The sequence below is a fragment of the Rattus norvegicus genome, chromosome 1, assembly GCF_036323735.1.
Source record: "Rattus norvegicus strain BN/NHsdMcwi chromosome 1, GRCr8, whole genome shotgun sequence".
Taxonomy (NCBI): Eukaryota; Metazoa; Chordata; class Mammalia; order Rodentia; family Muridae; genus Rattus; species Rattus norvegicus.
The window spans coordinates 210,269,590-210,291,392 of record NC_086019.1 but is presented as its reverse complement, the minus strand read 5'-3'; the positions used below and the strand labels follow the sequence as shown (position 1 = coordinate 210,291,392).

Here is a 21,803-nt window from a genome sequence, read left to right as displayed (position 1 = left end):
ATTTGATGCTGTGGGTGAGGAAGCAGGGGGTCTGGTGGTCAGCTCAGGTGATGAGTCAGGAAGCTTAAGAAACTACTCCCAGCTACACCAGCAGAACTCAGTGAGGCCACAGCACCCTGGCCACAGAGGTCTCGTGTGTGAGATGAGGTAGGAGCAGAGTCAGGCCCCTCCCAGCCTGTGACTTCTGAGCCTGAGGATACAGGGAAATGGGATGGCCAGGTCCCAGGCAGTGTTTCATACAGAGGGGACCCAGAGGCAGGTCACAGGTAGCAGGAGACAAGGCTCTGTCCTGAGCCCAGAGTGGCCTGCATTTTCTTGAATTAAAACTTCTGCCCTGTGCCGTCCTCCAGATTTTTCCTCGGGTTCAACATCCTGAGTATATGGGAGCTTTCCTTCTGTTTCTAGAAGGCTCCCTGTTGCCCTCCTCCCTGATGCTCTGGACTCTAGCAAACAGGTCAGGGACAAGGGTGCCCCAGATGATCTACAGGGTCACTTTGAAAATTCCCCCATGGGGTGGGAGCGGAGCCTGCAGCCCCTGGGGGGCCCAGCATTGTCCTGTGCTATGGGGCTGCTCAGATGCTCCTGGTGAACTGTCGGCTAACAGGCTAGGGTAGGTGTGGCCCTCAGAGTTGGCAGAACAGACACTATCATGGCCGTCTGCTTTTTCTCTAGCCTCATGTACTGGACAGACTGGGGAGAGAACCCCAAAATCGAATGTGCCAACCTAGATGGGCGAGATCGGCATGTCCTGGTGAACACCTCCCTTGGGTGGCCCAATGGACTGGCCCTGGACCTGCAGGAGGGCAAGCTGTACTGGGGGGATGCCAAAACTGATAAAATTGAGGTGAGTGAGGTCCCTGGGGCACAGATGTACGTGAAGGGGCATAGAAGTATACGAAGCCACCCTGTATAGTGGCTTCATGTGACCGGATTCTTCAATGTTGTCCTGAAGCCCAAAGTTTCATACAGAGGCCAGGCCTGAACACCTTTCAGCCCATTCCATGTGTTTGCCATGGGCGTCAGTGGATGGCTGCGCCCTGCTGTATGGGCAAATAGAGTCCTCGAGGAGGTTATGAGGAGTTTGGGCAGAGTTGGTACATGCTTACCCAGCATGTGTGGAGGAGCCCTGGGTTTATTCTCCAGTACCACACACAGGGTGTGGTAGCACTCAGGAGGTGGAGGCAGGAGGATCAGGAGTTTGGGGTCCTTGGCTGCATAGTGAGTTTGAGCACCCAGGATATTAGGATATTGTCTCAGGAAACAAAGAAACAAAAACCAAAACACCCAATAACCCCTCCCCGAAACAAATGAAAGGGGTGTGGTTGCACATGTCTTTAATTCTAGCACATGGAACGATGAGGGAGATAAATGGATCTCTGAGTTTGAGGCCAGCCTGGTCTAAATAGTGAGTTCTAGGCTAGCCAGCGCTACACACAGAGCCCCATCTCAAAAAGAAAACCAAAATGGTTTGTGGGAACTGTTCAGTGGAGGAACATATTTGCCATGAGTTCTACTCTTGGAACCCACACGCTGGAAGAGGAGGATCAACTCTTGTGAGTGTGTTTTAGCCTCTACATACGAGCTGTGTGGCACATGCACAACTTCCACCATGTCTGTCTCTGTCTGTTGGTCTGTCTCTCTCTCTCTCACACACACACACAGAGAAATTTAAAAAGTTTAAAAATCAAATTAAATATGCACTCCCTTTTTTTAAAAAATGGTTTTTGATGTCTCATTCTGACAGTCTGAGAGGCCTCAAGGAGGTCTGTTGCTGGCTTTGAAGCAGGAGGCAGGAGGATTGGTATGAGTTTGACATCAGCTGAGTTACATGGTGAATCCCAGGTCTCCTTGGGCAACACAGTAGGACCCTGTCTCAAAACAAAACAGCCACAGTGCTGGCCCCTCAGGTACCCAATATGCAGCTGAAGATGTAAAACGGTTGCAGCCAGTGGCTGTATCCTAGCATTCCGTGATGGAATTAACTGTCCAGTTTCCCTGAGCAGCTGCCTTGTCTGTCAGTGCCTTTGTGTCTTTCGCAGAGCCCCTTGCGTACTTTTGATGGGATCCCAGTGCCCAGTGCTCCAGTCAGCATCATGAGCACTTTTTTTTTTTTTTTTTACCCTGCTTGGTGCCCCTCCTAAGGGTGGACATCTTCCTGCTTTTTCTGGTAACTTCTTGTTGCTCCTTGTTTGTGGGTACCACATTGTGGAGACCTCCATTGAAGACTCTTTTTATGGTTCCTGGACCATATGGGGACCAGAAGCATGGGGAGTGGCTATGACTTGGCATGGGGTTTGCTCTCCAGATGAAGGTGTTCTGGAAGGAGACAGCACACTTCACTGACACTGGCTGTCCTAGCTGGGTGGCTTCCAAGGAGCTAGAGATGAGGCTGTGTCTGAAACTGTTGCCTGGGAATGGGCGTCCTCAGTGCTGGGGGAACATGAGCTCAGGGTCAGAATGGGGAGCTGTCCTTCTCCTGGGGACCCAGGGAACTGCCTTGTTTATCATGGACTTTCCTATTGATAGTCCACAAGAGAAACCATTTCATTGTTCATGAGCTTGAAAATACCTGTCTCCTGGACCAGTGAGCAGAAACAAGTTTGTTCCACCAGGGCAGCCAAGGGGTCTTGGTCCTTGGTACCCTTGTTGCCAGTGGGAGCCTGACAGGGATACATGGCACCAGGAATGCTGGACCACAGAGCTGCTGCTCTCTGCTCCTAGCAGAGTGGCCTGTAGTGTGTTCAGTGTAGTGTGACAGTCATTGCTGTCCCCTTCCAGGACACCTTCATCTGGAGTGCAAGCCCCATGCCAGGTCATCGCCACTCCCCATGCTTCTGGTCCCCAGCCTCTGGGGACACTCTCCACCTTTCTGTCTCTGACTTGGTTTTCTGGGTTTACTTCGTGATAATAGCCTTCTGTGTCTGGCTTTGTTGGGAACATACTGTAGCCAGGCTCTGTGCTGTCCCGTGCACAAACACTTCCTTCTCTTCTGTAGCCAGTCATGTGCCTGTGTGTGGGACACACCTTGCAGTGTCTCCTCAGTCCTTTGCTCTTGTCCATCTGTCAGGAATGAGATTCCTGTCAATATTCATGTACACATTTTTTGTCTGAATACAGTTTCTTCCTTCTCTTGAGTGTATGTCTGGTAGAGGAAGTGCAAGTCAGGTGACATCATAGTGTGACTTACCAAAGGCCATTAAACTCTTCACAGCAGATTCAGTAGTTCATGATCCTGTTGGAGGCCTGTGAGAGTTCAAATTCTCTGCTTGCTGGTGACCATCCCCGCCCCTGTGCGTGCGTGCGTGCGTGCGTGCGTGCGTGCGTGCGTGTGTGTGTGTGTGTAAGCCATAGATTCACATTAGGCGTTTTTCTTCTTTCTGCACCAATCCAAGTAGAATCCCTAGTCTGCCTGCCTCTGTCCTCCTGAGACCAGCCACTGTCACAGCCACCGTGACAGCCTCCAAGCTGACCATGCTTTCTGTCCCATGCAGTCTGCTGCCCCATCCTAGAAATCCCATCTCTGGGATTGTCTGGTCCCAGCATCCCTGGGTCTGGGCTTTGTTGAACTCTGCTTGGGTCTGTGCCCTCCTTTTGAGTAAGATGTTCTCTGAATCCCACCACACCCAGCCCATTCCTGCTTGGTTTGCGCATTCTTGGAAGTATGTGACCCCAGGGAAGGTGACAGCTGCAGAATTGGTCCCACAGGAAATTTGAATGACAGCCCCTCCTTAGGCTCAAGGGTCTAGGGAAGGCCAGAGACCAGCTGAGCTAATTGTGCAGATGTGGCAACTAGTCAGGGTGTGAAAAGGGGATCTGGGGATGCAACTTCCTAGTACCTTAGCATGCACAACACACACAGACACACACATACACATGTGCACACTCACACACACATGCACACTCACACATAGACACACATATGCATGCACACAGACAGACAGACACATGTACAGACAGACAGACACATACACACAGACACAGGCTAGAGCAGGTAAGAACTGCTTGTTGTCATTCTCATTCTCATCCAGGTCTAAGAGGGCCTGCAATCTTTACTAAATAGGATGACATGGGGTGCGGCTCTCAGTCATAGGGAGGAGTCCTTCTGGGAAGCTCTGCCATTATGCTAGTCCATATCCAGTCTTGTCCTTACCCTGGGTGTGGCTGGACCTGGGCAAGGCAGCCCAGGAGTGGGAGCCAAGGCTGAGCCACCTGGTGTCGCCACCCCTTTCCCTGGTTTCTCTGTGGGCTTCTTTCACTGTTCTAGAGTGGATCCAGGGAAAGTGTGTTCCCTACTGCAGCTCACTTTACCATGCTTGGAGAGTTCAGTTTTATCCATAGGGCTAGGGATGTAGCTCAGGTGGTAGAATGCTTGTCTGTTGTGCGTGAGGCCCATGGTTCCAACCCAAAGCATGGCATAAACATGGAGGTGTACACCTGCAATCCCAGCATTAGGAGGCAGAGGCAGGAGGAGCAGAAGTGGGGAACTTGAAGCCAGCCTTGGCTGTGTGAGATCCTATCTCAAGCAAGATAGGAAGGAAGGAAGGAAGGAAGGAAGGAAGGGAGAAAGGAAGGAAAAAATGAACAGAACCAGGGGTTAGCAAGATGGTTCAGTAGATGAAGTTGCTTTAACCAACCCTGTGATAATTATGTCCAAAGCCTTGGAACCCACATGATTCCTGCATATTCTCCTCTGACTTTCATACTCACTCCATGGCACATGCACTTATACATATGGGGGTGCGGGGACAGAGGGGGAGAGAGACAGAGATGATCTGACCTCTGGAAGGTTAAAACTACTGTCTTGTCTTTCCTCACCTGAAGATTATTTTCTTCCTAGCACCAATAATCCTGACCTGTATTGAGGAACTAGACTTGCTAGGTAACCTGGAGCCCTGCTTATCCCTGTCTGTTCCCTCCCTGTGCTAATGGTTTATGCTGGGATTCACCTCTTCCCTCAGATGCTTAACCCATAGCTGTTGGCCTGTGCACCACCTGTGTGTCTTATAATGGGGATGTAAGGATAGACTCCAGCAGGAAAGTGGTGGTGCATGCCTTCAGGAGGCAGAGGTAGGCAGACCTCTGAGTTTGAGGCCTGCCTGGTCTACAGAGGGAGTTCCAGGGCGGCCAAGGTTACACAGAGAAACCCTGTCTTGAAAAACAAAACAAAGAAGAATGGACTCTGGGCTGTGTGAACTGAAGCTGTCTTTTACTGCCCTCTGCTGCTCACTTAACTCCATTGAGCCAGCTAGCTCAGCCCTAGCTGCAGCCTCCAGCCGAGACACCCACCCCCACACCCCCACTTCCCCAAGCACCTGCCCCTACCTGGTTCTCAGCAGCTCCGATGGCCTCCAACTCTGTCTGAATGGCTTTAGATTGGAGCCCAACTTTGGTCCTTTGTTTTATTATATTTCTAGTGTGGATTACCTACTGATTAGTTTGGTCTTCTGATCAGGAGGAGACTGAGGCCCTTGGGTTGCAAGGACTCATTCTAAGACACTCATTAAAGGCTCATGGGGTAGGGTGAGGGCGACCCCTGGTGGACAGCAGCGGAACTGCACTGTCTTCCCTGCTATGTTTCACCTCTTGCTGTGAACCATTGTGGTTGGTTCAACATTCAGTGCTAGGCCTGCCTTGAAGTTTCTGCCGTCTGTTCTCCTGATGAACAAGAAGCCTTGCTCAAGAGGTCAGCCAAGGCTTGATTGTAATTACCTGGTTCTCTTCCTTTCCCCTGCCATTGCCACAGCTGATCTTCATGGGTCACCAGAGTCCCACTCACTCATCCTGTGGTTTTAAAAAACAACAAGGGGCTGGAGAGATGGTTCAGCAGGCTGCTCTTCCAGAGGTCCTGAGTTCAAGTCCCAGCAACCGCATGGTGGCTCACAACCATCTGTAATGGGATCTGATGCCCTCTTCTGGCACATGGGATATATACGCAGATAGAGTACTCATATACATAAAATAAATTTTTAAAAAATTAAAAAAAAAAAACAAAATCCCAACAAAATGAGAACACTTATGCTGGTCCTGAAATGACTGTGTAGCTAAGGGTGATCTTGACCCCTTACCTTTCTTCCACCTCCTGAGTGCTAGGATCGTCTAAATGCTCTACCAAACCATGCTCTTTGGTGCTTGGGATCATGCCAGGTGTGCACTGTCCCAGCCGAGCCACACCCCCAGCCTACATGTTTGTTTTCATCGGCATAGCCTTTGTGCCAGCATGGACAGGGAAGGAAAAAGTACCACAGGCCTGTGGGGCTCCATTTTTAACTAGAGGTGCCCAGAAGGGACAAACCTACCCAGATTGTGCTTTGACCTCGCCCTTTGAAACTGTGTTGTATGCCCACCCCAGTGCCTTAGCAGACATTGCTAATGGATCTCAGGAAGCCTTCTCACAGTGCTCACACTGTTCTGTGTCCCCCTCATTGGCACTCCAGACCCCCACACATGCCTCAGTAGCACTCAGGGAGAGAGGACTCTGCCTGTTCACAGTGTACACACCAAGGCTACAGAGGCTGTAGGAGCAGCCTCCCCTCCATCAGCCAAGCACGGGTCATTTGTTCAGTAACACCTGGCTTTTCATGGCACCTGGTTAGGGGCTGATGAGGTGGAGGCTCTGGGCCAGCACAAGCCCGAGGCAGGCCCCAGGTTGTTCTTGGTTGGTGCAGCCTCTGCTATCCAATCTCCTGTTTCTGCCAACTCACAGGTGATCAACATAGACGGGACAAAGCGGCAGACCCTGCTAGAGGACAAGCTCCCGCACATTTTTGGGTTCACTCTGCTTGGGGACTTCATCTACTGGACAGATTGGCAGCGACGCAGTATTGAGAGGGTACACAAGGTCAAGGCCAGCCGGGATGTCATCATCGATCAACTCCCCGACCTGATGGGACTCAAAGCAGTGAACGTGGCCAAGGTTGTCGGTGAGTCCTGAAGCTCCGAGCCGTAGCTCTGCTTGGCCAATTGGTACCAGGAAAGTGACAGGTTCAGATCTGGGCTTGGTGTCTAGAAGGGTATCCCACTCTGAGAATGGACAAGACATGAAATGGTGACTATGTCTGGCTAAAGATAGGTGGGAATGGGGGTGGCATGTTGCCCAGGGATAAAGGTTAGATAGTGGTCAAGTGTGTTGGGAGTGACTGTGGCTGACTGTGACTTCTTGCTGTATGTCAGGATTTGGTCAGAGCTTCAGTGCCTAAGGCCAGCTGTGTGTTAAGCCTAGTTCCACCCCATGAACACCGGGGATGGAGGGAGAAGGCCATGTGAGGAACATGTGGGACTTGTTGCATCTGCCTTGCCTTTGTGGCTGAGCCTGGCTGTGACTCTCAAACACAGACTTTTTATCTGAAAGGCAGGATGGAAAGAGTGTACTTTCTGAGGGCTCCGGAACGCAGGTCTGTAAGTTACACTCAGACCATAAGTTCTACGTGGACGGCTCCACAAAGCATGGGCACTGTTCCCATCTGCCGCTCCCATGCCTGGGCCAGGCCTACATGTCTCAGGCTGTGCCTAGTAAATAAATGCAAGAAGAGCCTGCAGGGTTTGGGCCGCTTGTGCAGAGTCAGATGTAGGTGCGATGTTAGAGAGCTGCCTCAGGCTGGAGAGGTGGCTCAGGAGCTCAGAGTGAGGACCCAGGCTCTGCTCCCAACCCAACCACCTGTAACTTCAGCTCCAGGGGCCTCAATGTCCTCTTCTGACCTCCAGCATTTACACACATGTGATATAACACACACACACACACACACACACACACACACACACACACACACAATGAAACAAGAAAACAAACTAAAAAATCAACCAAATCTTTGAGCTGCTGAGATGGTTCAGTGAGTGGAGGTGCTGACAGCCAAGTCTGATATGCCGAGTTCAGTGTGCAGTTCCCACACGGTGGAAGAAGACACCAATTCCTAAAAGTTGTCCTCTTACCTTCACATATGTGCCATAACATGTGCATTTATGTGTGTATGCATGTCACACATACACACATATGTAGGCACACAAGCATGCAGGCACATGCACACCCATAAAGATTACATTCATATGCACACACACACATGTACACACACCCATATATACCAATACACACACACATACACATGAGTACAAATACATGTACTCATACATATTGTATACATGCACACACAGTAAATGTGACTGAGGTGCCCAGCTTGACCAGTAGGAGGCAGGGAGTTGAGCTTGGATCTGCAGGATCAGGCAGAGTGCGCCTGGCAGAAGAGAGACAGCTGAACAAAGGCCCAGCAGGGGGGCAGCATGGGTGACCATAGGTGTGGCTTAGTGTCTCCTGTCACTGTGGTAGGCCACATGGCCACCTGCAGGGCTGGCAGTCTCATTTCACCAGCCACCTGTGAAGGTACCCCTGTCATACACAGGACACAGAAGGCCAGGCCCACCTTCGTCCTTTAGGCAGCAGATGAGCAAAGCAATCCTGCCTGAGGCGCCAAGTAAGTTGCTGCTAGCTGCAATTCGGAAGCAGAGTGAGGTAACAGGCGGGCCCAAAGAAATGAATGATACCTTCTGAGTGCTCTAAGCAGACAGAGATGCCATTGGCTGGCCATGGCAAACCTGAGTTTTATAGGTTGCTAAGGGAGTCAGTGAATTAGGGAACAGCAAGAGTCCATGTCATAGGTTAGGCGTTGAGGAGGAGCAGCTGGCTAGTCGTTGAGTTATGGCACCATTGCTTGATGGACTAGATGTAGCTCAGGCTGGGCCATCCCTTGTGCAGATGATGGTCCCTCGAAGCCTTCTGTCTCCTATTAACAGATGTGATACTCTGGGACCAGGGCCTGGCAGTGGTAGGACCTGTTGTATTGTCACTGCTAATTGACCGTAGTAGAGAAGGCTTTGGCTGCCCTGATGCGGGCTTTCTTTCAGGCCTCCTTCCCAGGTTCCCTTTCGGTGGATGGCAGGAATACAGCCACACAGAACTGTGAGCTGGTGCTCCTCCCCACTGACAGACTGCTGTCATTCAGAGCTGTGTATTTGCCTCACAGGAACCAACCCGTGTGCGGATGGAAATGGAGGGTGCAGCCATCTGTGCTTCTTCACCCCACACGCCACCAAGTGCGGTTGCCCCATAGGCCTGGAGCTGCTGAGTGACATGAAGACCTGTATAATCCCTGAAGCCTTCCTGGTGTTCACCAGCAGAGCCACCATCCACAGGATCTCCCTGGAGACTAACAACAATGACGTGGCCATCCCGCTCACCGGTGTCAAGGAGGCCTCTGCACTGGACTTTGATGTGTCCAACAACCACATCTACTGGACTGATGTCAGCCTCAAGGTACCGAGTGTGAGGCTGACGATGCCTGCAGCGTTCTGAGTGAGGTCTTGCCCGTGAGCGGCTGCTCAGCGCTCCACAGCTGATTTTTTTTCTCTTTTTTTCCTTTTTTGAGAACTAGCGATTGAATTAGGACTAGAGGTATGGTTCAGAGAATGCTTCCTTCCCTTCCAGAAGGTCTGAATTTAGTTCCCAGCATTCACGTCAGGAGGCTCACTATATCCTGTACCTCCAGCTCCAAGGGATCTTCTCTCCTCTTCTGGCTTTTGTGGGTACTGTATACACACAGTGCACTTAAATGTACTTGGGGGCACACACAGGTACTTATCAGATGTTTTTAAAAATTCGGGGCTGAAGGGATGGCTCAGCGGCTAAGAGCTGTTCTTCCAGAGGATCTAGGTTCATTGATTTCCAGCACTCACATGTGTTTCCTGACAGTCTGTAACTCCAGTTCCAAGGGATCCAGGGCCCTCCTGGCCTTAGCAGGTACTGCATGCACAGACAAACAAACAAACAAACAAACAAACAAACAAACATGCACAGACATCCAGACAAAACACCCCAATATAAAATAAAAGTCAATCTAAAACCATTTTTAATTTTTCTTTTTTTCTGAAATGAGGTTTCTCTGTCTAACCTTGGCTATCCTGGAACTCGCTCGTAGATCAGGCTGACCTTGTACTCAGAGATCTGCCTGCCTCTGATTCCTGGGTGCTGGATGTGTATCACCACTGCCCAGCTCCATTTTTTAAACTTAAAACTATTAGAGTATGTGGGGGACTGGAGAGATGGCTCAGTGATGGAGAACACTGACTGCTCTTCTGGAGGATCAGGGTTCAATTCCCAGCTACTACATGGCAGATCACAACTGTCTGTGACTCCCAACATCTGACACTCTCACACAGACATACACGCAAGCAAAACAAGGCACATAAGATAAAAATAAATATTTTTTAAAAATTAAAAGAGTATTGAGACTAAGGAGATATTTTAGTGGTCAAAGAGTGAGTGTGAGAACTAGGGCTGGGATCTTCTGGTGGGCATGGCCGTCACCTGGAGTCCCAGCCTCTGAAGGCAGAGGAAGGCCGCAGTGTTTTCAGCCACTTGTGTTTTTTCCTTCTTCTACCCTTTCCACCCTTTCATCCCCCTAACACTAAATAGGATAAGAAGGATAGAGAAGAGAGGAAAGAGATCCCTGAATAAAGTCAGGGGCTGGAAAGGGGGCTACGTTATTACTAGATTTAGGGACATCAAATTCTTTAGCGCAGTTTAGACCTCGGTCCAATATCTAGTTTATTCTTCTTTGTGACTACTTAACAAACCACAGCTTATAATAGCCACCAGCTCACCCTGCCTCTCGGGGCCCCGGCATTTGTATACCCTTTAAAAAGTTTCCAGAATTCCAATGTAGAAATTATCTGTAGCTGGCAAAATCACGCCCCTGCTAGAGCAAGAGGCAAATCGTAGTCAGCCGCTGTGGACAGCCTGAAGCAGCCCCACTATGATTAAAATGAAAACATAATATTTCTGTGATTTTTTTTTTTTGGGAGTCCATTTTTTTCTCTCTTTTTTTTTTATTTAGAGAATACTTTATTAGTTTTTGTAATCAAACCCACGTATATAAGACCTTACATATTTAATACAGTGTGTTACCCCTGTACAAATGGAAAAAACTTAAGTTCAACATTTCTAGACCAATATGGCTGTTAATTTCTGTACAGTGCCAACTCAACACAGTAAACGGGGATACTTTTTTCGAAAGTTGACAGCACAGGTAAAGTTTCAAAAAATTCAAATTATATATCTGTATATATATATTTATATTTATATAAAAAGACCAATAATAGCAGTGTGTTATGCATCAACAGCAGCAACAGCTTTTCCAGGTTCTGCAGTCATCTGAACAAAACTGTAGAGACATCCAGCACACTCCATTAAAAAAAAAAAAAAAAGTAAAAAAACAAAACCCGAGAAAACAGCACAGTTCTGTTACTCTTGTGGTACCTGGCACCATTTTTTTTTAAATTAGCTTCTCAATCATCATCTGGAAAGAAAACATTCTGAGCAACATCATTAAAAACAGCTCTGATAAAGCACGGTCACTACTACGTATCATAAAGCAGGTACAAGCTATTTTACATCCACAGAGGTATGATACAGTACTGTCCTACATCTATAATACTAGAGGATACAATTTAAAAGGCATTATTTGAGACTTGATTCTACTTTTCCAGCAGAGGGCCCAAAGGATGGTGTGACACAGCTTTGTAAAGAAACACACTCTAGACAGGATTTCCTTTCACTAGTGGCACAGTTCTAAGGATTCATTCTCTCCATGAATGTCAGCTAAAACCGTTATTAAAAAAATGAAATATCCCTAGAACAAAACCGTATAACCACCGGATTCACATGAAGATGACCTAGTGGAGACAAGCTGGACCTCACCTTACCAACAAGCTATCAAATCTGTTATGTTTAAACAGTGAGACCTCCAAGGAAGGAGATGCCAAGTAGTGCTTCAAAGCTTCGGACCACAATCAAACACAGCATCCTTTTCAACAGAAGCAGAAGCTCATCTGAATATGCTCATGGATGCTGACATCAACATTTAATCATCTCCTCACTCATCCAGGAAGAGGGGGAGATCAGTTACTACTGTACTTTAATGTGTTCAACCAAATCACCATGTTACAAAAATAGCAAGCTGCCATAATAAAAAATAAGGCTCCTCTATCCAGCACCAGATAGCATCATTTTACTTTCAAGCCTAGAAATTGCACACTTGTATATAAACCAATCGAAGATGAGGATTGAGAGTTCATCTTGGTGGATTTTTCGTGATTTTTTTTTTAAAAGAACCAAAATTGTCACCTCAGCAGGGGATCCCTGTTGCAACCTGGTCAGCTGGACTGGTTGCATAGGTCAACTTAGGGTTTAGTTAAAGAGACCCTGTGCCATGAGTAAGGTGGGGGAATGATCAGAAAAGACTCCACACATCAGCTTTGAGCCTCTCTGTGCATGCATGTATACATGGAAACACACGCACACGCATATATACACACAGAGACAGAGACAGAGAGAGAAAGGAATTATAGTTTTGATTATAGCTCAGTTCAGGCTGATAAAATATTAGCACACCTCCTTTTGTTTGTTTCTCTGTTTTTTACGTTTTGGGACAGGATCTCTTTGTGGCGCTCTAGCTGGCCTAGAACTTGCTATGTAGACCAGATGTCCCTGAACTCTTGAGTGCTGACTCAAAAGGTGCAGTGCCCACAGTTTCAAAAGCAAACGTGAATGGCTGTGTTGGTAGGTCCAGGTGACGTGCCCAAGGCTTTTGCAGAGTGCTGTGGGAAATGCTTGGTGAGACTTGGCATTGCCACAGCCTGTTTACCTCACGACTGTTTCCACTCATAGTGTAGGTGTCATTGTTCTGGATGGGGAGCGGGGGAGGGGATGTGTTTCCTAAACGGGGCCCGTGGAACATGCTGATTCTGTAAATGGTTCTCTTGGAATACAGTGATGTCTGTGTGTTTAGGAATTGCCCGTGGCTGTTCTTGTGCCACCAGGCTGAGGAAAGCAGCTCCCTCTGGGAGGTGTGAGAAAGCTGAGGTGCTCTCTGTCTGTTTTGTAAAAGTCAGCTGATCCCTCTGATGCAGGGGATGACTAACACACTTCAATTACCTTTCTTTATAACTCATCTTTTTTGGGTATAGTGGTACATGCCTGTAACTCTAGCCTGGGGGTCTGAGGCAAGAGAACTGTGGTGAGTTTGAGACCAGCCTGGACTATCCTGTTCCAACAAAGGAGGGTAGGACGGGGAGGTGGCCAAGAAAGAAGATTGCCTATATCTGTGTTACTATTTATTTCTTGTGGTTACTTACTTATTTATTTTCATGTATGCCTATCTGTGTTATATACACTGGTATCTGTGGAGAGCAGAAAAGGATGTCAGATTCCCTGGAGCTGGAATTATGGGCAGTTATGAGATGCCTGCTATGGGCTCTGGAAACCCAGTTTAGGTCCTCTGCAATGGCAGCAGGAACACTTGACCACTGAGCCATCTGTCTGGTCCTTTCCTAATTCTTATTTGTTTTGGCTTTTTGAGACAGGGTTTACCTATTTAGTCCCGCTGTCTTAGAACTTGCTTTGTAGACCAGGCTGGACTTCTGCCTCTGCCTCCCTGTGCTGGGGTTAACAGCGTGGACTGCCACATCAGGCAGCTTTTTACTTTTTAAAGATGTTTTTGTTTTGTGTGTATGAATGTTTTACCTATTTGTATGCATGTGCACCAGATGTGTGCAGTGCCTTTGGAGGTCAAAAGAGCGTGTTGGATTCCCTAACTAGACTTATAGATGGTATTGGGTATTGGGGACTGAACACGGTCCACTCCAGCCAACGCCCCCTTCCCTAATTGTTAACAGTTCCTAGAGCATTTTCTGGTTGTTTGAAAAGTTCTTTGCCATATCTGTACACACCCGCAGAATTTTATTTGTGTATGGGTATAGTCACATGACTATATGAGCACATGTATGTTCAGTGCTCTCAGAGGCCAGAGAGAGTGTCAGATCCCTCTGAGGTAGATCTGCATGAGTTCGTGAGCTGTCTGATGTAGGTGTAGCCCCTGGGCTCTGGTTCTCATGACTGAGCAGCACCTGCTCTTACCTGCTGAACCACCTCTCCGTTCCGGCCCCCGACAGTCTTACTCGCTCCCAGATTTGGGTGTGATTACTGGGTGGAAGTGTTGCAGGTGTTTTTAAGACTCGTGATATGTGTGAAAATCACACACACGGGCACACACAAACGTCCACAAACGTTCTATAAAGGTCCTATCTTCCTGTGTTAGAGTTATCTGTTTGGAGACTCTGCTCTGTCTCATCAGTTGATATTGGACCTAACACGGCCCCTTCTCTTTCTTCTGCACCCTCTCAGACTATCAGCCGAGCCTTCATGAATGGGAGCTCAGTGGAGCACGTGATTGAGTTTGGCCTCGACTACCCTGAAGGAATGGCCGTGGATTGGATGGGCAAGAACCTCTATTGGGCTGACACGGGGACCAACAGGATTGAGGTGGCCCGACTGGATGGGCAGTTCCGGCAGGTGCTGGTGTGGAGAGACCTTGACAACCCCAGGTCGCTGGCTCTGGATCCTACTAAAGGGTAAGGACTGCTTTTGTCTGTCGTATGATCCAGGCCCCTCCCATCTGTTCACAGAGCCTCTGACGTGGTGTGACTGGTGCTAACTGGTGACCAAGCGCTTAGTGCTAACTGCCAGGCTGGGCTGCTTGCCAGTAGACTCAAAGGTGCAGGGCTGGCAGGACCCTAGAAGATTATCTTTCTCATTCTTAGAGGGGAAACTGAGGCTAGCATTGGTGCTGCTGTCAGGTATGGAATCCTGGCTGCTTTCATAACTGCTGTCTGAAATGTCTCTAGGGCTAGTATCTTGGTGTCTGATTTTATACACAGTCTCAGGAAATTAGGGAGGTGGCTCTGTGGTAAAGTGCTTGCCATATATACTGAGGATCTGAGTGGGATCACCAGAACTAATGTAAAAAGGCAGAGACAATGTCGCTTGTAACACAAACATTGGTGAACCAGGGACAGGCAGATTCTCAGGTTTGCTGGCTAACCTGTCTAGTCAAATTGTCAAGCTCCAGGCTCAGTGAGAGGCCTATCTCAAAATATGATGGAAAAATCGACAAGGAAGATACTCAGTGCTAACCTCTGGATGGACACACAACATGCGCGCGCACGCGCGCTCGCGCGTGTACACACACACACACACACACACACACACACACACACACACACACACAGTTCAGAGCAACTAAAGTCCTGTGGCTAGTTAGATCACCTTGACCCGACTGATGCTATCTCAGACCTCCTTTCTGTAATGGTGACCAGATAATCCTTCATAGATGGCTGAGGGCACTTGGATGTATCCTGAATCCAAAACCAACAGAGTGTCAGAAATGTTGGTTTACAAGCCCCTGGGCCTTGGCCTAAGATCAACCTAAGAAGGAGGCCCACCTTGGGAGCTGAGCCTGGAGGGCCAAGTATGGTCCCTTTTAGGTGCAGGGCTCATACTCACTCTGTAGAGCATCCATGTTGCCATGGGAACAACTGAACCCTGCCTGGAACTGATGCTTTGAGCTCAGGTTGGCAGGAGGAAGAGAAAGGTTCAGGTGCTTCCAAACCTTAAAATGAGGGTGTGAGCATTCTTTTTAGATGTGCAGAGGAAGAGGAGGAGGGGCCCCTTCTGGGCTACCTTAGTGCCGGTCAGTTTTTCACTGTTGAGAGCAGGGACTATCCATCTGTATTTGCCCACATCTCTCTCGATCCACAGGGCACACCAGCACTCAGCTGGCTTAGTTAGGATGTTGCCTGCTTTGGCAATCTTGTCTGATGGCTTTTCTGCATGTCCTGTTTGGCTACACATGGGTTCTTCTCATCTCCTGGGGAGAGTCAGCAGTGTGGCAGAAGCTTACCTGAGATCCGGCTCCTTCTTACTTACTTGGGGGCTGTCACTGACCAGCTTCCCGCAGGGCAAGAGGGTTAGGTCTAGGAGGTGGTGGTTCCTCTCTGCCCTACAGTCTGTGTTAAGTCAGGATTTAACTAAGCCCTGCCCCTCTCCGCTTTACTGGTACCTTCCAGCTACATCTACTGGACCGAGTGGGGAGGCAAGCCAAGGATCGTGCGGGCCTTCATGGATGGGACCAATTGTATGACACTGGTAGACAAGGTGGGCCGGGCCAATGACCTCACCATTGATTACGCCGACCAGCGACTGTACTGGACTGACCTGGACACCAACATGATTGAGTCCTCCAACATGCTGGGTGAGACTGGTGGCCTCGAGGATGGGGTGTGGGCACATATCTCCATCTAGCCCTGGCACCCTTACTGTAGTGTTGGGAGAGGCTTTCTGAGTTCCAGGTCCTAGTCGAACCCTGAGCCAGGACTGGTATTTCACTCTCTACCACATGGTAGTGCTTTTCCTTGGTGGGGAAACTGAGGCTAGGTATGTAGTAGGGCTTGCTTGAGATCACCCAGCAAGGCCACTTTAGAACTCCCGAGGGCCAGATTTGGTCTCCACCAAACTAGTAGCACAAATTCCTTCTGTAACCAGACCCCTTTCTAACCTCTGTATTTAAAAACTAAGCTTTAAATACATAATATTTTAAAAATTTGGGGATTTCTGTATATGTTTTTACTTTGTAGAAATAGTTTTTTGATTGGGCTGTGGATCAGCTGGTAGAATGCTTGCCCACCATGCATAAAGCTCATGGCTTCAATCCCCAGCACACAAACTAAGCGTGGTGGTGTAGGCTGTAAGCCCAGCACTCAGGAGATGCAGGCTGGAGGGTCAGAACGTCAAAGTCATCCTTAGATACATGAGGAATTTGAATTCAGTTTAGGATACATGAAACCGGATGGATGGATGGATGGCCGGCCGGATGGACAGATGGACAGATGGATGGATGGAGAGCTATTTTTGAAACTTTAGTTTAGTTATATACAATTTTCTGCTTTTTTCGTGACACCCCCATATAAGACAAACATGTTCTCATATCACAAGCTTGTTTTTATTGGTACCCTATGTGCCATGATTAGAACACATAAGGAGACATGGGCTTGCACTCACAGGCTGTAAAGTGTAGATGTGCAGGACTGGACCCGTGCCTCGTCCAGAAGCTCTGAGATCCTCTAGGCTCCTTCCTTGCCTAGGACGTTATGCTGTCCCACTGGGCTCTGCCAGGCCTGTACCCTGTCTCTCCCTGACACGGGCCTCACGCCTGTTGTATGCTGGGTGCATTATGTGCTGAGCCCTGGTCAACAGGTCGCAAAGGAAGACCGGTTTGCACAGTCCACTCTCTGTCGTCTGTTCTCAGAGGGGCCGGGCCTTACCTGCAAGATCTCAGACATCTGTTCTTTTTTTTTTTTTTAAGATTTATTTATTTTTATTTATATAAGGTCACTGTCACTGTCTTCAGACACACCAGAAGAGGGCATCAGATCCCATTACAAATGGTTGTGAGCCACCATGTGGTTGCTGGGAATCAAACTCAGGACCTCTGGAAGAGCAGTCAGTGCTCTTAACTGTTGAGCCTTCTCTCCAGCCCAGACATTTGTTCTTTTCCATTGCTCCAAGTCTCCACAGGGATGTTACAGTCATGTGACTGTGGGCTCAGGTATAAATGGCCTGTGTACTGAATAGAGAAGATGGATTTAGGCATGCTGGCTCATGCCTGGAATCCCAGCAGTTGGGAGGCGAGGCAAGAGGATCATCATGGGTTTGAGGCCAGCGAGACTACACAGGTAGTCTTCTAGGTCTTCCTAGGCTGCAGACTTGAAACACCGTTGGAATAAGCAAACGAAGATACTATCTACTGAAAGCTCTCCTCTGAGTGTCTTTTGGCTGATGTATAGGTTTCTCCCTGAGGACACTGGGTGGGCTTGCCACATAGGTAGGCAACCGGTCAGCTTCATGAAGCGCTTGGCTGAGAGTCCTGTAAATCAAGGTTGACTGACTCTCCCAGACGCTCCCTCAGCTCATTGGTGTGCTGTGTCCCCGCACAGGTCAGGAGCGCATGGTGATAGCTGATGATCTGCCCTACCCCTTTGGCCTGACTCAATATAGCGATTACATCTACTGGACCGACTGGAACCTGCATAGCATTGAACGGGCCGACAAGACCAGCGGGCGGAACCGTACCCTCATCCAGGGTCACCTGGACTTCGTCATGGACATCCTGGTGTTTCACTCCTCCCGTCAGGATGGCCTCAACGACTGCGTGCACAGCAATGGCCAGTGTGGGCAGCTGTGCCTCGCCATCCCTGGAGGCCACCGCTGCGGCTGTGCTTCCCACTACACGCTGGACCCCAGCAGCCGCAACTGCAGCCGTAAGTGCCTTGATTCCCCTCTGCATGCACCAGGCCTCAGCCCCTCAGCCCCCACTGTGGGCTGTGGTGGAAGAGAGCTTCTTGAGTTGGGTTGAGAGAGCTTCTTGTACATTGGATGGTTGGGCGGTCATGCACTGCACAGGCTTCATGGTATTGCCTGGTGACCAGACGAGGTGAGGGCAGAGCCCCTTAGCTAGTTGGTTCTGTGGGAGGTTCTTTAGACGTAGAAATTACTTAGGAGCTGTGGGACGGGGACATCTCAGTGTACTGCCAGCACTGTCCTAAGCGTTTCCCATGGTGACAACCGTTTCTCAGTCATAGAACCTGAGGTGTGTCGTAACCTGCTCAAGGCTACACAGCTAAGATGCGTCAAACCACCAGAATGGCTCCTCAGTCTGTGTTCCTAATGCTGTAAGCCTGTACACGCTGACTGACCCAGTCGGTGTGGCTGTCTTCTTACATCCATGATAGAGTGAAATTCAGAAGGCCAGGGGGTGATTTCCCAATAGCCCTCTGTGTGTACAGCTGTGTCCCATTAGCAGGCTCCAAGCCAGATACAGATTGGCCTCCAACTAGAACTGGACAGTTCTTGAGGCCTCTGTCCTCTGGGTCTTGTGTGTCACCCACGGGGTGGTGCTTCTTCCCTTCCCTGTGGAACCTTTGAGGATCCTGAGATTTGAAAGGGTGGGAAATGTATCTGACCCTGAGCTGGTCTACAGTGGGCCAGGGCCAGAGTCACCTCCTTGGGGTTGTTTTAAAACATACATTTATTTATTTAGGTTTATGTTATTTTGTTAACTTATATATGGGATGTTTTGCCTATCTGTATGTCTGTGCACTATATATGTGTGGTGCCCAGAGAAGCAAGAAGGCTTGGATGTTCTGGAACTGAAGTTATAAACAGTTATGAGATATCACCTACGTGCTGGGAATATAACCTCAGGTCCTGTGGAAGAGCAGCCAGTGCTCTTAACTGTTGGGCCATCTCTCCAGTTTGGTTTTTTTTGTTTTATTTGTTTGTTTGTTTGTTTTGTTTTGTTTTGTTTTGTTTGAGATAGAATCTTACTATGTAGCTGGCCTGCAACTTGCTATATAGACAAAACTGCCCTGGAACTCATGGAGATCCACCTGCCTCTGCTTTTCTGAGTGCTGTGTGTCCACCATGCCTACACACTGGGGCTATTTTTGTAGGGAGGTAGGGAGTAGAAGTAAGAATGCTCACTGCCTAGGGTCTGGAACGCTGTGACACCCTGATCCTGGGGGCTGCCTGGCACACATCTGAGTATCACAGTTCCTGAATGTGGGCAGTTGGCCTTGGGCCTCAGGACCTGGGCTTCCTGCCAGGAAGGAGAGCCTGCTTTCTGATCTCGCCAAAAGCAGTTTTCCCCGTTCTGCTCTCCTTGGGCATCTGTGTTCACATTCACACTCCCATACTCCCCACCCCTTGCACACGATTTAAAAAATAATAAAAGCAAATCTCAGAATAAGGCCCGGGACTGGGGATGTAGCTCGTTTGGTAGAGTGCTGACCTAGTGTGAGCAAAGCAGTCCTAGCGTGGCATGAACTGGGTGTGGTGGTGCATGCCTGTGGGCCCTGTACTTGAGAGATAGAGGCTCTCCGTACTTAAGGTGAAGAGTGGAGAGTTCAAGACCATCCTTGATGGCTTGGACAAGTTCAAGGCCACTCTAGGCTACAAGATACCCTAGCTAAAAGAAAGGAAGGAAGGAAGGAAGGGGGGAAAGGGGGAAGGGGAGAAAGAAAAAAGGTATTTATTCAGAACAGCCATACAGACTCTGGGATGATATCGGAAACAGCCTATCACCGTGCCAGCTGACAGTTCTGTCTGCCCTTCTCTAAGGGGTCCAGTGAGAACAGGGCTGGCTGCTGTATCCCTGGCCTCGGCCTCTCATCTCCCACTCACTGATGCTCTCTGTTCAGTCTGTCTGCCCAGCACCCTCAGCTGGCTGGTGTTTTCTGCTAGGTCTGTTTGTTCAGCTTTTCAGCTTACTGATGCTTGGTGCTTGGTCTGTCTGTCCAGAGGTCTTAGCTTGCTCTACTTGCCACTTAGTCTGTCTGTCCAGTCCCTTAGCTTTCACTTACTAATGCTCTCTGCTCAGTCTGTCTGTCCGTCCCGCTCCAGCGCCCTCAGCTTGCTGATGCCCGGCGCTCGGTCTGTTTGTCCCACTCCAGCGCCCTCCACCTTCTTGCTGTTCAGCCAGAAATTTGCCATCAGCCGGATGATCCCCGATGACCAGCTCAGTCCGGACCTTATCCTACCCCTACACGGGCTGAGGAATGTCAAAGCCATCAACTACGACCCGCTGGACAAGTTCATCTACTGGGTGGATGGGCGTCAGAACATCAAGAGGGCCAAGGACGACGGTACCCAGGCAGGTGCTCCTGAGGGTAGGGTGTGGGAGATGCTCTGCCCAGAGCTTGCCCTACTGGCTTTCAGGCTGCTCCCTTTTCTGGGTAGGGCATGTGCCAAACAAGGATTTGGACTCCAGTTATGTAATTATAGGTGTGATCCTGGCCGTGCGAAGCCCTGGACTGTGGTTAAGAGAAACTGGATTTCCCAGTTGTTGATAGGGGAGGGGGTTGGGTGGTAGTGGGTCAGGCTTTATGGATCTTTTGTCCAATGTGGTTTTCTGTTGCTTAGAAACACTAGACGCTTCCTTTATTTTATAAGATTCATGCCACCAGTCTTTGTGTGTGTCTGTGTCTGTGCACATGTGTGTGTATGCGTGTTGGGAATGAGACAGCCATGTCAGGTGTTTTTCCTCAGGAGTAATTCACAGGGTTTCTCACTGGGACCTGGAACTCACTGATCAGGCTAGGATGCTGGCTGGCAAGCCACAGAGATCTGCCTGCCTCCACCTCTCAAAGGCTGGGATGACAAATGTGTGCCACTGTGCGCAGCTTTCCAATGTGGGCCTGCCCTGCATGCCTGCCAGGCAAGTGCTTTTCCCTGCCATCTCTAGTGCAGTTACTATAGAGGAATGAGCCTGGGCAAAATTAACAAACAGTTGGACCTGTGAGACAAAGAGCCTGGTAGGGTTGGAGAGAGGACTCAGTGGTTAAGAGTATTGATTGCTCTTCTAGAAGACAGTTTGGTTCCCAGGGCCATGTGGTGGCTTTGAAATACCTGTAACTCCAGTCCTAGGTGGATCCAGTACCCTCTTCTGCTTCCTTGGGCATGCCCATGGTACAGAGACATGTATAGAGGCAAAATACCTGTACACATTAAAATAAATAATAATACTAAGAATACCCCTTCCTCCCAGTGACACATAGAAAGCAGGTTGGGGTTGTGGGACGTGTTGGAGCCCTTTGCCTGGCCAGTCAGTCGCTCCTGCATCTGTGGGTGTGACGCAGCAGGGACTCAGTCTGTGAGCTGGATGAAATGGTGAAAGCATCTTGGGAAACAGGGCTGGAAGGGCTGCAGGTGTGGCTGGATATGGCTCATATGAACGGAGAAGTGTGCGTCATCCAGTCTTCCTGGAGCCACATGCCAGGACAAGTGTCTACACTCACTCATTTATTTTTCCCATTCTGTGTGTGGTGCACATGTGTATGTGCTTTTTGCATGTATAGGGTGTATCTTT

The 21,803-nt window shown here is 49.1% G+C and overlaps 1 protein-coding gene across 2 annotated transcripts in view; it reads left to right on the top strand.

Annotated features, from left to right (window-relative positions):
- Positions 1-21,803, top strand: part of Lrp5 (LDL receptor related protein 5) — a 103,388-nt gene that overhangs the window by 55,494 nt on the left and 26,091 nt on the right. For both annotated transcript variants that reach the window (NM_001106321.2, XM_063286724.1), the window contains 7 exon segments: positions 673-844; positions 6,704-6,920; positions 9,012-9,301; positions 14,228-14,454; positions 15,949-16,133; positions 17,875-18,198; positions 20,389-20,588. In NM_001106321.2, the coding sequence (NP_001099791.2) occupies positions 673-844; positions 6,704-6,920; positions 9,012-9,301; positions 14,228-14,454; positions 15,949-16,133; positions 17,875-18,198; positions 20,389-20,588 (1,615 nt within the window).